At 35.6% G+C, this 18,057-nt stretch overlaps 1 protein-coding gene across 2 annotated transcripts; it reads right to left on the bottom strand.

Moving 5' to 3' along the window:
• Positions 1 to 872: 872 nt before the first annotated feature.
• Positions 873 to 5,942, bottom strand: LOC107759279 (GDP-L-galactose phosphorylase 2-like). Of its 2 annotated transcripts, none has more exons than XM_016577166.2 (5): positions 5,282 to 5,942; positions 3,960 to 4,267; positions 3,695 to 3,880; positions 3,341 to 3,607; positions 873 to 1,415 (listed from the first exon to the last, which is right to left on the bottom strand). In XM_016577166.2, exons 1-5 carry the CDS (start codon positions 5,394 to 5,396, stop codon positions 1,077 to 1,079), a joined length of 1,215 nt encoding a protein of 404 aa, XP_016432652.1. In that variant the 5' UTR covers positions 5,397 to 5,942; the 3' UTR covers positions 873 to 1,076. The 2 variants fall into 2 exon arrangements, with proteins under 2 accessions (XP_016432652.1, NP_001311567.1); NM_001324638.1 differs by having other exon boundaries at positions 1,077 to 1,415; positions 3,960 to 4,384; positions 5,282 to 5,396.
• Between the last annotated feature and the right edge of the window lie 12,115 nt (positions 5,943 to 18,057).

Here is an 18,057-nt window from a genome sequence, read left to right as displayed (position 1 = left end):
GAATACAATTAAATCCCTTAATTGAAGGCACTAATAATGGGGTGGGAGCCTTTTAAGGAGCAATCTACACAATTTGTAAGAAAAACCTAAATAATTATTAAAAACTACAACACATAGAGAACATTGGTAAGTTTCTAATATAGTATAACTAAGTAAACGTCCCTTATTTAAGTTACTTAATAGCTATAAAACTTATTGGAACATTCAAAAGTTCTAAGTTCAACCTTGAAATAATACCTTAAAAGATATAATTATGAAAAAATTTAAGAAATATTTATAAATTACATCAGAATAAGTATATTTATATATTACATATATCTAAAATTCCTATATAGGTAGGTAAGGTCGGGTTGGTTTTGTTTCGGTTTGACTTTCTTTAGTTAAAACCAAACCAAACCAATTATTGTCGCTTTTTTTTCCAACACTAAACCAAATCAAACCAAACCGTAGTCGGATTTTTTTTTCCGATTTGACTCGAATTATCGGGTTGGTGCGATTTGTCGATTTCCTTTGTACACCCCTACTAACTATGGGACGGCAGGGGGAAACTTCTGTAAGAAAAAGAGGAAATATTACTTTTACAAATTATTATTATTAAGTTCTCAACTAGCTGAAGAAGGGGCTCTACCCATTCATGGAGATGAAGTTTCAACATGATAACTGGAAGTTCTTTCTATTAATTACCCGGCAGCCACTGTCGAGAAACATAGTTCAAAACCTACTCAAAGAAAATAACTTTAATCCACATTAATTCTAGAAACACAATTAAGCCGTTATAAAAACTTTCAAGAACTGGGACAGGTGCGCGGTGGCGTTTATTAGATCACTTGGTAATATAATCAGTTAATCACCAACAACAAGGCACGATAATATTTATTGAACATTCCAGCCAAAGGCCGAAGCCCGCAGACATCCATTAAAAACAAAGCATATGTACAAAACACTATGTAGGGATTACCAACTCCAACTACTACAACAATATGCATCGAACAAGAAAGTAGCACACAAGCCACACATAAACACTAGATACTTCAACCTTTATTAAATCCTGCAAGAGCGGGCAGGCCACAAATTCTTCAGTGCAATACCAAACAATCTTGAGGCATATGTGAGGCAACTTGCGGACCAGGAGAATCTGGAATTTCCTTCTCTGGGTCTAGTTCTGGATTGATGCTTTTATCCTCCGCTTCTTGCAAATCAGCTGCTTCAGAAATATAACCCTTCACCTCTTCAAATCTCTCCTCCGATAAAGAAACTTCAGAAAGAAGTTTCCATGCATATTCCTCTGACGCATCATTGTAATCTTTTCTTCGCTTAAGCACCATATGTCCACTAATTTCCCACACAGCAGGGTTCACCTGAGTGTCGAGGAGCTCCTGGTCTACAACTCCAAGTGCTTGCTTCTCTGCATAGCACTAAGCAATAATCCCAGAAAAAGATGAAGTAAGCTTCTTTAACCATCAGAGAGAGATTTGAAAGCACAAGTCCCAAAAATTTCTATTTTCAAGATGAAATCATGTGTTCATGCACCCCTGCTATTCTACTATAGCTCAAACTCGGTTTTAAAACCAGCTAAAAGTTGAATGTTTCGAGATCCCTCGCAACTTAATTGACAACTAATGCTAAAAGATCAAAAGTGTAACTAATTGCTTTTATTTTCGTTATGATATTGGTGAAGAACCTTCTTTCTTTTATGTGCAGTTGTTGACAGACACTGAGAATTCATGGGAATAAAAACATTACTGAGAATTCATGGGAATAAAAACATCATATGTGTGAAGGATATAAAGATAACTTCTACTTGCATCTGATACGAATGCAGATTCTAGTGGAAACATCCATATCTCCAATGGTGTGCCTTGAGGCAATGGTTGGCAAGGCCCAACCAGGTAGACCGATGTCCAACAATGGGTTTCATAATGAGCTTGTCCTTAATGTTTTTAGCTGAGGTTTCTGCTTTCTTGTGCTTATAGGATGTGTGGCTTTTGGAATTTTTCGTCTTTTTTTGCCCTTGAAATTTCTGACCAATAAGGGGGTAATTCAGTCATCCTAAGCCTATCTGATTTGTTTGCTTAGTTAAATTTAAAGAAAAGAGCAAACTAATCAGCAAGCCCTTGTCTGAAACCCTCTATCTGCCATCTCTCTATGATCCGGTTGCAGGTAATTTTCTCAACATGAATCTACAAAGTTTGACTCAGATAAATCAAGTTCTTGTAAAACCTCATCTAGGTTTTGCATTTGCCAACTAGAAAGCAACGAGAGGACAAAAAATATAGTTTGAATCTGGGATTTGTCCAGAAGCATATTCTTGAAATAACCAAGTAATAAATGTGACTCATTGTCCGCGTCTCATGCAATTTACCTTGGTGCTTGTAGAAGTGGCTTCTCCTCAGGAGAACCCAAGTGGGTTCAACAGGATTAAATAAATTGGCATGCACTATCTAATCTGACTAGCTAAATCAGATGATCATTTAAAATAGCAAAACTTACATATGAAACCCCTGGATCTAAAGCCTCTATCTGTCTCCTCTCTCCCTCTTATTGCTCTCTTTCGATTGTAACTGCTGCACTGGCAAAACCAATAGCTGGTGCTCAGATATGTTGCCTATCTATTCTCTGCTTTTTCATGCTCTGTTTCTCTCTATTCATGTTACTTTTCTCTGTTTCTACTTTTTTCCCAATTTTAAATAATTTATTCTGTTAATTTACTGGAAAATGAGTCCTTAAAAGGCATTCACATTGCACCATGAGGCATGCACCTTGACTTGCCTCCCTTGCCCTTTTTGGCTTTTATCCATTGTCTTCGCCCCTTTCCCTATGCACTGCCGCTTCCCATCAGGCCATCACCCCTGTTTTCCCCACCAAATCCAAACCCCAAACCACCGCCCAAACTACAAATCCACATCCAGTTGACGAACCAAACATGCAATGAAAGTACATCAATCCCATCACAACCCTGTCAGGTATCACTAACAATCCCCTCATTATAACTCGTTCCAACATCATTATAATTCTGCCATATTATAATCCGACTTTATCCTGTTTCCAATCCCTAGCCCGTAGAGATTTGTCAAGCAAAATTGACTTCCTACATATGTTCACTGATTTGCAATCAATAGGTATTAACTGATCAGCTATGGATTCTTCAGTCGCATCTTAATTGGTATATTTGCATTCTCAAAAAATCTGACAAGTATTTTTTTTATCGAACAAGTATTCATAAAAGCTTCTCAACAGCAGAGTATGACAAATTCCATGACTGTACTGGTGAACCTAAGAGAAAACCTTCTAAAAGCGCTCTAGCAACAGTCTACGAATTTAAAGAAGGGAGATTTATTACCTGAGGAAACAGAAATATCTTCTTCCCACACTGAGCAATGAGAATGTTGAAAGGTATATTCTTATTCTGAAGGGAGATGCAGGAATTGACAACAGCATCAGACAAATCACGCACTGTACTTCCATTTCCACCCTCAAAAGAAAAACCTCGTACAGGGTAATTTAATAACTTGGAAACAATCACTCCAGCGTCACCCAGCCCCTTCCCTCTCATTATCCTACGCATTGGTGCTTTCTCAACTGGAAATGGCACTGACAAGTAATATGCCTGTCATGAACAGCAGTAAGAGAACGTCATATAGACAGTTACCTCATGCGAAACAAATAATTAGACATTATTTGGTTAACCTATAACCTGGAAGTGGAGGTGGTTTATGGTGGCGAAAGCGCCCAAACTGTTATAACCAACCCTAAAGAAGGGATCCGCCAGTTCTCTGGCGAAATGGAGAGCAACTGTGAAACTATCACGATCAATTCTCTGAGGTAAGTAATCAAGAACTCGAGGTATCAAAAGTACATGGCCATACTCAATTGGGCTCACCTGAAAAACAAGATTTCATCAGCCAAAATGCATCTGATCATAACTATCAGAAAAAGCACCAAAGTAACAGTTTCCTTACATTGATAGCAACAATACTAGGTGAAATACCAACATCTACTCCCACGCCCGAAAAGTAGCGGGCCTTGTAGTCAGTACTTGGCTCAAACCTGAAAAGCACTTCGTCCTGGCCCACTTTGGTAAAATTGAATTTGTTCTCGTCAAAAGGCTGAAGAACCTGATCAATGCGAAACTCTGTTGGTCGCTTCTTCAGGTGGCGCCCCTCATTCAGCTGTGCAATAAAACCATATCTCCCAGGAATGACTTTCGTCTCACAGGTTGTCACATCATATCGAAACAGTCCCTGGCTCATCCGCTCTTCCCATAGACCTAACAGCAAATCGTTCAGAAAAGATATCTGACAATCCTCCCCAGGCAAGGTATCAATATTGTTTTCAATTGGCTCATTGTCATCATTCTTGAATGCATATAGAGGAAGCCTGGAAACTGAAATCAAGCAAGATTTATCCATATACATAAAACTGCAAATGACTACAATATAAAATGCATTTTTAACACTTTTAACTTACTAATATTTAGCCTCTAAGGAACAAGAACCAAATAATTTATTATATAAATAAAATCATCAAAGGCACTCTCCTTTCACTTTTGAGTTCCTAAGAAAACACGAGATATTTGCTAAAGTGATAAGTCTGCATTAAAGAATCTGCGAAGTGATACTTTTGCCTCAAACTTTCAAGTAGGGGCAGAATTAGGAGGCCGGACGGGGAACCCCTCTCGCTGGAAAATCACACTATATATATAAGGTAAAATCCAATTTGTGCCTCTATATATTATATTTTGAATACCCTTGACATAGCCCAAAAGCATAGCTCAGTGGTCAAGGGGGGTCAAAACCTTTCTGAGGTCGCTTGTTCAATTCCCACTAGCCACAGTCTCTTTTAATTTTTAATTTTTTTAACCCCTTAGCGTTTTTTATTTTTTTAACCCCTTAGCGGAAATCCTGCCTCGGCCACTGCTTTCAAGTTTCAACTTTCAACTACGATATACACGAAGTTATATCAGCAGTAAGCAACATCAACGCCACAAATAGTGAACTACAAGTTCACCATTTTAAAAGCTAAATTTCGCAAAATTGTTAAAATACAAACTTTTTCCGTAGATTGTCTGCTAAATTCTAACTTAAAGCAACCATCTTTTTGTTAACCATTATACCCACATAAAAAATAGTATTAAACAAAAACCAGTGTAACTTAAACCAGACATAAAGGAAAAAGGCCACTCAACTTCTGTTGCGCAAAAGCTACACGAGCTGAGCACTAAGAAATTAATAATCACGGCAATTCATAAAAGATAAGAGAAATTTAAGAATAGAAGACAAACCAGGCAAGCAGCAAAATCCAAGGCAATTGCGGCCACAACCCACTACGTTGTTGCTTTCGGGAACATCCTCTTGGTAATTGGAAACAAGGGTCGGCACCCTTTTAATAGTCAGCATCCCCTCCTATTATTCTTGGATGGATAATGAATAATATATTTTCTGCGTATGCTATACGTAATATACAGCAGTATCTAAATCCGTATGTGCGCTTTACAAATAAGAAAAGTTAGGAGAGAGGAAGAAGGGACCGCCGCCGGCGAGGAAGAGGAGATCGGAGGGGCAACCGCCTTCAGAAGGAGAGGCACCCCTACCGCCGTGAGGGGAAGGGATCCGGTGCTTGTCGTCCACCAGAAGACTTGGATTGTCAACGGTCACCACTTTCCGGCGATGATCAATTGTTAGAATAAAAGCGAAAGATCCGAGAAGAGCCGTGATTGAATTTTGTAGGATCAACGAATGATTAGCGGGGGAAATCCTCCTTCATTGTTTTTTGGGAAGATCAAATTGGAATTATACAAAAATTGAATTGAATTATAATAATAAAGATTAAAGGGGGTGCCCCGGTGCTCTCTCCTTCGCCGCTTTTGAGCGCTCTCTCTCTCTCTCTCTCTTTTGGGTATAGTGGTTGGTCGTCAGTTTGAACGTTGAATTCATGCTCTTATTGGAATGGCTACTTTTCCAAATGACCAAATTTAATGCAAATTACACTTTGGATCATGGCTCGGGGGCCCAATACTATTTTAATGCTGTTGGACAAAAAATAAACATAAATAAAGAGAAAATAAGATAGAATCGTGAAGAATTTTGGTGGAATCAAAATATGTTTAGAGATACATTTTTAAGGAAAGTAGTCTTAGGGCACGCGCGTTGCGCGTGTATCCCGTCTCGGTGAGTACAAACTTTCAAAAAATACTTATAATGTGTTAAGTTATAAAATAAAATTTTAAAAAAGTGTATGTTTTCAAAAACTAAGACTATTGATCATATTTAGCTAATTTAATATAGGAAGCCCCGTAAAAATCTTTAGTCTTCTCATTCAATCTATTTAATTTAAAATTTGTCCAGTTTTATAATTGCTTACTTCAATTTCAAAAGTAATCATGGGCAAAAACACATAGCTCTTGAATATTTAAGAGGTTTTTTCGTTTTTTTTTTTTTTTTTTTGGAAAAGGCATATTCTTAAGGCAATACCCCATTACCTTGGAGTTTATGGTCGCACTTTATTCTAGAAGGCATAAATACTTAAATGGTGTTAGTTAATAATGGAAGCAGTCTTTTTTTCTCGTGAGCAAAATGCACAATATTCTAATTTCATTAATCAATAAAATATACTTTAGGAATTATTTTCAACAAATTAGAAAAGAAAAGTTTTCTATCGCAAAAGAAGAGTCCAACCTATCACCTGAATCATGATTATCGTTCCTGAATGAAAAAATAACAAAGAAATATAAAAAGCTACAAAATGTTTACAAAAATTATGGCTCAATAATTGTGCATCCAACCTCAAGATTATCAATTATTTTTTATCTTCTACAAGTCTTTACCCAAAAGAAGTGCAAACAATACTCAGTGAACAAGCAGGCACTGTTGTTCTTACTTATGGTGGCAATGAAATTAATCCAATAATGGGAAAAATATCTTGTTGTCACTTGGATCCTGAAAGTCCATACACCAAAGCCAAAAAGTAGTTATACTTCAAAGTTTCGAATATATTAATTTAGCTAAAGTTTAAGATATTAATATAGTTACAAGTTTGGTTGTAAATTTACCTTTTAAAGGATATAATGTTGGTCAAATAAGGAAAGCATTTATATAAGATAATTTTAATTGCTTTAAAAATCCTAAATATTTGAAGTTCCTGCATAATTCTATCAAAAAATTAATATGTAAAATTTTAATTGATATTAAAGTTCTAAATATTAGGAAAATAATAAAATAATAATTTTATTCAATGTAAAATATATTTTAAAATTATATAAAGATCAATATTTCGTAATGGGGTTTTGTGCTACATCATATTAATGACTACATAATGTTAAAAAGATATGTTAATATTGTTGATTAATATATATGAGTTATAAAATAAAAATTTAAAAAGTGTAAGTTATCGAAAAGAATAAATGTTATCTCTCGACTTTCATGAGTGACGATTGAAAAAATTTATAATTATGAAGTTCTTTACTTCTATGTCATTTAAGTAAGGAATATATTTATAACCAGTGCCAATTAAAAAAAGGCAATAATTGAGTTTAGTTTATATAGATGTCAAGCCATCACAATATACATGTCAGAAAAGTCCTAAAATTTTCTCGGTTTCTGCTATGTACTTTTGGTCGATTAGAAACCAAAAAGAAAATTAAAGAAGATTGTTATATTATAAATTAAATGTTGCTGCAATCAAATTCACGTGTATCAAATCAGTGTAGCCCCATCTCAACTCAAACTTACTACGGAACAAATCGTACTAAAATTTACAATTCATGAACAAATATACTTCTTTATAAAGAGAGAAATATATGCTCCGGTAATATTTTATTGACATTTAAAAATTAGAAGGAATTATGCTATTTAAGGAAAGAGATTTAATTCACCGTCTGCATAGTGATGTATCTATAGTTAAAATCCAAGAGTACAATAAAAATTATTAAAAAAAGACATAAGAAGCTTGCCCCAGAAAGGGTTGAATGTAAACAATTCGTGGGCGATACAGATTGTATCCCATTATGATATTTACGCGTACGAATTGTAATTTACTTAACACGGGAAACAAAGTTCTTGTTGGTCAACCTCATAATTTGGCACTTAGCAAAAATTATTTTTCTCCATTAATTAGAGATTCTGGAAAAATAGGATAGCAATATCTAAAAAATAAACATAAAAATAACTAATTGGAGAATCGTACCTGAAGCAACGACGCCGCAACAAAAATATATAGAGAAATTAACTACAATCATACATATAAAATCCCGAAATAAAATTTAAAAATATATAGAACAGAAACCTAAATAGATCCAGAATCATACTTGCGAATTACAATTCTCTTTTGGTACCAATAAACGAAACTAAACTGCAAAATAGATAGGAAATCAAGTAAATTTAACTTGCAAGTCCTTATCTTGAACTTAGGTGCGACGTGAATTATACTTTAGCATTGCGCAACAATTGAAAGACCTGCCATTTACAACCACAAACAAGTAAAATATATAAATCAATTAGGGGGGAAAATCGCATAAGTTGGATAACAAAAATCTATTAATACTTAAAAGTATTGATTAATGAATGAATGAGTTACGCAAAAATATATTTTCTTTATATAACTTGTTTATACTATATTAGACAGTTACTAGGAGTAAGAGATTTCTTGCGTAAAAATCAATCAATTTTCTTGTATAAACTTAGAAGTATTAATTAATAAATAAATACAAGGAAATAATAATAAAGCTTTTATAAATCAAAGATACAATGTATGTACAAATTAGGATTCGTACATAGTTAAAATAGGAAAATGTTTAGTAGCATATATTTTAGTCGATTTCAAACTCTTAAATATATGTAATAATTAAATTACTATTTTGCCTAGTGTGAAATATTTTTGAAGTGTAAAAAAGGCGAACGACATTTCGCTAAGGGCCTTCGTGCTTTTAATTTAATATAGATATTCTATATTTTTTTTATATATATATTGTCATTTTTAGGACGAAGAAGATAGAGTCCGGAACCAAAGTGTGGTTCTTTTGGACTTAAGCGACACAAATAGGTAAAAAAAAACTGAGTATAATTTTATATATAGCTCGATGAATAACCGCGCTCTATTTGAACTTAAAATGGGCGGTAGGTATAGCGCGCATATATAAGGCGTTATAGTATAGCGTCTTATATATGCGCACTATACCTATGTAAAAAATCGTGTCATCCTTCCCCCACCATACGCGAACCAGCAGACCCCCAAAACAAAAAAATCGGTCCCCCCCCATTTTTAAAGAAAAAAAACTCAGTAGAGGTCACCCGTCCCATAAAAAGCGTATCTTCTCCATAGTGTAGCAAGCTAAAACCGAATCTAAGGCGTTATTGCGTAGTGGTTTGCTCGTTTCGGCCCCCAAACCATCAAATCGTCACCTTTTAAAGAATTGTAAATCGAGGTATTCCAACTTAGTTTTTGTTAAAACTCATGTATAAAAAATGCGTATTAGTTGTTTTTTATTGTGGTCTATGTTTTTCCGTGATTGTTTTGTGATTTCATTAATTTATTATTTTTTATCTGGATTAGATTATTATTGTGATAAAAAAATTAGTAAAGTAGAGAAATTATTATTTTATGAATAATTAATGTTATTAGTTGTTATAAAAAATGTTTATTAGTTATTTTTTTAAATCGTGGTATATGTATTTTCGTGATTGTTTTGTGATTAAATTAATTTATTATTTTTTATCCTGATTAGATTATTTATGTGCTAAAAGATTAGTAAAATTGATAAATTGTTATTTTATGAATAATTAATGTTATTTAGATTTTATTGTTGTACATATATTAATATGTGACTTTATTGTTGTTTAGTGACCTTTAGTGTTATGTTGTGCCCATAATTTTAATGTAGTGCTCGTAATTATAATGTAGTGCCCTTTAGCGTAGTATCTTGGTAGTTATTGAAATTAATAATTTAATTATCTATTAACTATCTGGAAAAAAATGATAGTTCAAACACAAACTCTCTCGAATTTTAGTCAACAAATGTAAGAAAATAACATTAAAAATAACAGTATTTGTCAAACTAAGTATTTTTATATGAACACTTATTAATTGTATCATGTATGGTTATGAAAATTAATTATTTAGTTCTGTTATACCCAAAAATAGGTGTGTAATAAACTAAGAAAGAATTACAGGAAAATACACGTGACGTCACACTATAATAAAAAATGGCTCATATTTTTAAGTTTTACTGGACCTAGCCCATATTGTAAAATATTTTGAAAACACTAGCAAAATCAAAATTTGTGTTCTTACAACCATTGCTTCTAAAACTATGGAGTTAAATCTGTGTTCTCGCAATCATTGCTTTCGCTCTCTCTTCTTCTCACATCTTCTATATATGCTTCAATGGACCGTGTATTTTCTGCTTCTCTCCCTGTGTCACCAGGTTGCAATGAAAGAAAATTAAAGCATAAAAGTCCACCATTGAAGGTCATTCAAAGCTTTAATTTTGAAAATAGAATTTTTGATTTGTTAGTTTTTTGGATTGGGTGTTGTTCCAATTGATTGAAAATATCAAAAAGCATTCAAAATTTAAATTTGAAGTGATTTGGAGTAGATTTGAGTTAAATTTCAGAAAAGATGCAAGGAAGAAGACGAAGTCAGTTTTTTTTGTATAATTATGTATAATCTTGTATAATAGTGTATATGAGTGTAGAAACACATCTAATATACTATTATACACCTTTATACAAGCGTCTGTAGACGAACTTTTTTTCCGATTTTCAGTTACAATTCTTGTTCAAAACCAGTTTAATTCTCCATTAAATGACTTTAAATTTTATATACAACCTCTTATACTATTTCTAACAAGTCTAAATAACACTCACTCCAAATTTCTCACAAAATCAAATTTGGAATTTAAACCCACATATTTAAGCTTGTTAAAAATTTAATTTTCACCACCCAAATAGATTTGGTTTGTTGAACTAATATTTGAGTCACAGTTACTGATTCGAAAATTAACTTAAAAGCTTGAGCAATCTTTTTCAAAAATTAAATAATAATTTTGAGAACCTATTGGAGTTGGATATTGAATTTTAGCCTATTATTTTTTATCTAGTTGGTTGTAAATTAAAATATGGGCTATAAAATTAAAAAGTAGGGAACTCAGTTGTTCTTATGTGAAATTTTTCCATAAACTAACATATAAAATAATAAACAAACATATAAAATAAGAACACAAACATAGAAAATGTCACGACCCAAACCGATGGGCCGCGATGGGCACCCAGTACCTTATGCAATTGAGTACCAACATAACGTATCTTTTCATGTCATACTATCATAAATAACTAAGCCGGAGAGGCTGCCGTGAAATAGCTAAAATACAACAGGTAATGCCAAATTATACATAAGACATATGGGCCTTTAAGACCAAAATAACCACTTGAACACCAAACATAGGCCGACAAAGCCATACGATCTTTTACGTACATGACATCTGTCTACAAGCCTCTAAGGATACATAATTTTCATAAAGGTCAGGACAGAGTCCTGCCATACCAAACAATACACATCTAACTCATACTAACCAAACAAGCAACTCCGAAGCAAATGGAGCACACCAACTTCTTCCGCTGAGCTGATAGCCTAATTGAAGGGCTCTTGACTTGTCTATCGGGACCTGCGGGCATGAAACGCAGCGTCCCCTGGCAAAAAGGGACATCAGTACGAATAATGTACTGAGTGTGTAAGGCACATAAATAAGTACATAACAGACATGTAGGACATATAGAGTAAATGACTCCACCTGTAAATCTGGATAACTTTGTAAATCATGAAATAATTATAGTGTCATGCATATGCGTATGAATGTCATGTCGTGCATAAGTACATGTTTCATAACATCATCAGCCTCTGAGGGCGTTCCATCATATCATCTCGGCCATTGTGGGCAAAATCATCAACGTATACCAGCTGATCAGGTGGTGGTGCGTATATATGTGCAAAATCATCAACGTATACCCACTGATCAGGTGGTGGCGCGTATATAACGCCATAACTTTTCCCATATATATAACGCATCTGGTCATGGGTCAATGTGCATGTATAAATGCATGAAATGCATATGAAATGCGTTAATAAAATCTCTCGGTACGTCATAAGACCATTATGCCTCTGATTAATACCATGAAATAAACTTTATCAACTTACATATTTCTGAGACCCATGAACAGATGATAGAATAATATGACACATGGGAGAATAAGAATATACACATCTCTAGCATTTCTACGAATAGAGTAATTTACGGAAGTTGTGCATTTGCTCATTTTGCTTGTGTATATCTTGGATCATGCCAAAAAGAAAGAAGGGATAGCCTTAACATACCTGGGGTAAGGAAAAATCAGTATGATATTCTTGGAAAAGGTTGCACCGTACTCCGTTAAAATCGAAAAAATTTTACGTTGTTAAGTTTCCAATAATCCTCGTTGTATTTTGGTTGAAAAATGTTTTATTGAAAGCTTGCTAACGTTCTGGTAAGGATTTTTGGTTGAATGGCTAATATTCAATCTTTGGTTGAAAGAAGTCTTGTAGTAAGAATGTTTAACATTCTGATCTTTCGTATAGAAATATGTTTGGTAAAAAAAAGAAGTCTTGTTGTAAGAATGAAATGATTGTGTAATATGGTGCCACCTTTTAATTTGTGGTATGAGTCATTCCAATTGCATGGGGGGCTGCCACCTCATACTTTTTTAATACTTATCCAATATATCCCCAATTAACTAGGTAATGTCCCGTTAACCGGGAATTAACCAATTACCCGCATAATTAAGAATTATCTCAACTTACTTAAAATACTACTCTCTTTTAACATACCTTGTACACCTTACTAGCATGGTCATGTAGTACCTTGTATGGCACTAGTCCATAAATACTGGGTATTTTATCTCGGGCCGTATTTTACCCCAAAATGCCAAACTTTGACAAAAATTCATTTCCTTTGACTTCTTTTCCCTTTCACCTTTACGAATTTACTCATCAATTGTGAAATAGCATAATCCTTATAATCTCTAAATAATCCTTTACTTGGACTGATGTCAATTACCTTACGATAAATTCAACGTATAATACTACAGGGTACAACATCGTCGTAACTTAATACTGCGAAACATAACATCACCGTAATGTAATACTGCAGGGTGCAATATTGTCGTAACTTAATACTACAAAATGTAACATCATCATAATGTAATACTGCAAGACGTAACATCATCGTAATATAATATTGCATGACGTAACATTATCATAATATAATACTGCAGGACGTAACATCATTGTAATATTGCGGGGTGTAACAGAAAATAATAAACTAATATATAAAATAATAAACTAACATATAAAACAATAAACTAACATATAAAATAAGGAACAAACATATAAAATAATAAACTAACATATAAAATAATAAATTAACATATAAAATAATAATGCAGAAAGTGTATCAATGTAAGTACTAATATTGTAAAAATATCGATTAAATATTAATATAAAAGATATTGCAATATATTTAAAGATGTTAATCAATTAAAAAGAATAATACTTTAATTAATATTGTTCAATTTACAGACATCGTCATAGATATTCCTCTTGTGCATCCCGGACCTACATCTCGAGAGTTACTGTTGCTATAGGGCAGCCATAGGTCTTCATAAATCTGGGAGGGCAGTGTTTGTCCTAGACATTCCGCCCCAGACGTATAGACGATATGCGGGAGTTCGTCAAGTACCACCCACTCCATCCTTGTATAGTTAGACGCCTTCAGGATACATGTTTCTACAGGATCATAGAGATCGGTCAGCTGCAGTTCGACTGGCGTTGATCACGACTATGATAGAGCGGTGGCGACTGGAGACACACATGTTTCATCTACCCATCGGCGAGGCTTCCATCACACTTGAGGACATGGAGGTTATTTTCGGGCTATCGGTTGATGGATTACCTGTAGCTTACCCCCATGCGCTTAGAGACTGTAGGGGATTGCATTACCTGCATTTGTTATAGCGGCTCACCGGTTTCCATACAGCGGAGGAGACTGCATTGAGTGTGGTCAGTCATTTGCAGTTGGCACCTGTCCGATAGTATCTGGTGGTGATGGATGCGGAGATTACCGATGAGTCACTGCCGGAGGATATCGACCGACACATGAGATTATTGCTGCTGATGATGCTTGGTGGTGTACTGTTCCCGAACACTTCGGGAAACCTAGTCAGTTTGAGATTTCTACATCATCTGGAATGGCTAGATTTTTTACCTAGTTACAGCTGGGGTGCAGCTGTTCTAGGTTACCTGTATAGGCAGATGTGTCGGGCGTGCATGGGCACCCAGAGAGACGTTGTTGGATTTTTACCGCTACTGCAGGTGAAAACATAGTCAATTTTTTCATGATTATAACATACATGGTAAAAAAATACCTTAAATTTTACGTCCACAATCTATATTTAGGTTTGGGCCTTAGAGAGCTTCCTGCAGTTCCAGTCACCTCTACCACTGAATGCTCTGGTTGCACCACCTCCATCATTTCTCCCTTTAGCTTGGAGGTGGGTTGATAGGTGAGGCTACGGACGCGAGGTCGAGGCTCGACATCATCTCCCAGAGATTTGTTGGATTTGCTTGAAGGCGCGCAGGTACATATATACTTAAGTTTACTTGGCCTGGCTTTGTATATGTTGTGTTTACTCACGATTCTGGTGTTTAATTAATAGTTCATGTGGAGGCCATACAACGATGCGCTCATAGTTGGTTTGCCCGATTATTGCTCCCGCGGCCGAGGTATGTGGAGCTCTTCCGTCCCATTGATATGTCTCGATATTATCTAGTAGTATGCCACTAAGCGAATCCTTCGCCATTTTAATCGACCACAACTTGTACCTATTCTGCCCACTTAGCTTAGGACACATTACTAGCGGGATGATCGTACCAGGGTTGACCAAACATACTTGGCCTGGCTAGAGGCCCAGATTGAGATTTGGGACCAGAGGTATGACCTGATTCGGCCACCCCCTCCATCTGGGCGTACGAATGGCGAGCATGAGTATATGGGTTGGTATCGCAGTATTACCCAACTTCTCGTCGGGAATCCCGTTCATTGCGTTGGTGGTCGGTACAATCCATACGCCGGGAGTCATGAGGCACTGGTATGTTATTTATTATACTTACTAATAACATTACATTATCCTTTCATAATTACTATTTTACATGTTATGCAGGCTATTGGCTTGCATCAATTCTACCAGTTGGGACTGAAAATGATGCAACATACCGGCGAGGAAGTGACAGCTTTACACGTGTTTGGCCGGCAGGTTACTGATCTGGCTGCCGAGACATTGAGATATGCCCGAGATGATGAGTGATTAGGATACGGTGCTGTTTATGTTCCACCAGAGGAGTACCATCATGGGCCACCAGTGGATCCTGAACGTGGTAGACGTGGCAGGCGTGGCCAGAGAGGAAGGGGTGTCCCACGAGGTCGTGGTAGTCAGCGAGGACGGGGTCCCCAACAAGGGAGCGTTGAGGCACCCGTGGAGGATATTAGAGATAATCAGCCGGGTGAACACCGTGAACCGCACGATGTTCCTCGTGATGTTGTCATTCAGCCTTTAGCTATCGCTAGGGACTTCACAAGTGACCCCATCAACTCTATTGTTGATCGCGGGCACGACCAATATGCGACAGGAGTGGGATCAGTATTTTCCTAATCCCCTAGAACCATCGACGGTTGCTGATGATCGTCCGATACGAGATGTGCATAGGGGGACGAATGAGTTGTGGCTCATCTTCGAGGAATGTTGAGGATCTATAACATACGCAGGTTTGTTTGTATTAATATTATTTCTATTTGTTTATCTCATTGATTAGTAAGCAATATCTAAAGCATTTTTATTTATTTAAAGACATCATCATCGCCTGTCAAGGAGGCCACTTTGTGCAATACTGACATGCTAGAGACAAACGTTTTTTGGCTAACACGTACGTTAGTAATTTATATTTCATACACTAAAATATCTTATTATTCTGTAGGTTACTACTGGCCCGACATCTGCTTCTACCGAGTTTGTCAACCTTACTGACGATCATGCTGCAGCGCATCCTCCGATAAAGAGGCGATGTGATGAGGATGATCTTGATAGCGTAGCCGGCCGGGATGGGATACGCTTCAGACCAACCAATGCTTTAAAGCATACAGGCTGTGGGACACATTGACATTTATTATTATCTTTATATATGACATTAAATATATAATAGCAATATTATTTATGTTTTACATAATTTGCGCATGTGTTTTTATTTCTCGGGTTATTTATTAGTTTAATACTAGAACACAAAAAAGAACGATAACTTAACATAAATTTAAATTAGGCACAATTAAAGAAAATACATGACACGTACAACATAAAGATAAAATTCTACACTCAACACTTCCATGTGGTTGCTTAGACACTATCGCCCATTATTCTGTGCTTCAACCACTTAAATTTCTCTTCCAACCTATTTTTTTCTTTTTCTGCCCCTTTTAGTTTCTCCTTCACAGCTGCAAGTTGTTCTTGTAGTTTAATGATCTCGAGTTCGTATTCACCGGTCAAATTCCAAATGTTTAGCAAATATGATTTGTAGTACTCCTTGTTAATAGGTTCATCATACAATTCTTAAAATCCACATTGATTTTTTCCCTACCAATGGGGATTACAACACAACACTATTAATTAATATATTATATAAAAAATATTAATAAATATTTTTTCCAAAAATAATAACTTACAAGTTGTTGACAGATCTAGCATCTGCGCTCCAGATTGTAATTTGACTAAAATGGCTTCAAAATTGCACGTTTGCCACAGTAACATCTTGGTACGTTATTGCGTCTAGACATTTCGTAATGCAAGAAAAATAAAAAATTAATGAAAAGTTGTTCTATATGTTTCGTTAAACGCAAATAATAACATAAATGCATGAGGTTTTTGTAGGTAGCTAAGAGTGATTTTAGGTTACATAACACATATTGGTGGCACACTATGTTTCGTGTGATAATGATTCTTTAGAGTACAAGACAGCTTTTCCAGGTCGATAGCTTTTTCAAGTCGACATGACAATACACATAGCACATATTGGTGGCGTGCTATGTTTCGCGTGATAATGATTCTTTAGAGCACAAAACAGCTTTTCCAGAACGGCAGCTTTTTCAGGTTGACAAGACAATACACATAACGCATATTGGTAGCGCGCGCTATGTTTCGCGTGATAATAATTCTTTAGGGTACAAGACAATTTTTTCAGGTCGGTAGCTTTTTCAGGTTGACATGGCAAAATACATAACGTATATTGGTGGCGCACTATATTACGCGTGATAATGATTCTTTAGGGTACAAGACAGCTTTTTCAAGTCGACATGACAATACACATAACGCATATTGGTGGCGGGTTATATTATGCGTGATAATGATTCTTTAGGGTGTAAGGAAGCTTCTTAAACTGAACCAAGAGATCTGTATTCAAAGACCATTTACATTACAACATCCATTTCAAAAAATGCCACTAACATTTAATAAGTGGTTCAAGAAGAAGCAAAAGGGTGAAGGTAGTTCAACAGATCCACATGGAACACATTTTAACACAATCGATCCCTACCTTAAAAAAAATATACTAGGTTGCTATACTGATTTGGTTGATGACAAGTGGTATGGTGTTCTGTGTCCCTTGAAAAATAAGCCTATCAATATACACACTGATCTCAAAGTTGCAGGGCACATTATTGAGGGCGAAGTGCATTCTACTTAATCCTGGAGGTATGCGCATTTGAGGCAAAAAACTACAATGGGTTCCCCTTTACTCAAAAACGATATGATTATGAAGTACTATGTCACTGGCATGGGCTTGTTGTACCACAAGCACTGTCTGCAACCTTCCAAACAAACACACACAAATATGAACAAGAAGTGATTCGACATTTGATGAAGGAGATTCTAGAGATGAAAAAGGCACTAGTTGTTCATCATGCAATGGATGATCTTAACTACCTGGAAGGAA

The sequence above is a fragment of the Nicotiana tabacum genome, chromosome 3 (assembly GCF_000715075.1).
Source record: "Nicotiana tabacum cultivar K326 chromosome 3, ASM71507v2, whole genome shotgun sequence".
NCBI classification, from domain to species: Eukaryota; Viridiplantae; Streptophyta; class Magnoliopsida; order Solanales; family Solanaceae; genus Nicotiana; species Nicotiana tabacum.
Note: the sequence above shows the minus strand (reverse complement) of the source record. Positions and strands in the feature narration are given on the sequence as shown.

What these genes read in the sequence shown, in the direction of transcription:
- LOC107759279 (NM_001324638.1), bottom strand. Translation starts at nt 5,396, where the DNA reads ATGCTGACTATTAAAAGGGTGCCGACCCTTGTTTCCAATTACCAAGAG. An exon ending in CTAGTATTGTTGCTATCAAT is followed by an intron (nt 3,881 to 3,959) that starts GTAAGGAAACTG and finishes CTTGTTTTTCAG; the next exon opens with GTGAGCCCAATTGAGTATGG. An exon ending in TAAACCACCTCCACTTCCAG is followed by an intron (nt 3,608 to 3,694) that starts GTTATAGGTTAA and finishes TGTTCATGACAG; the next exon opens with GCATATTACTTGTCAGTGCC.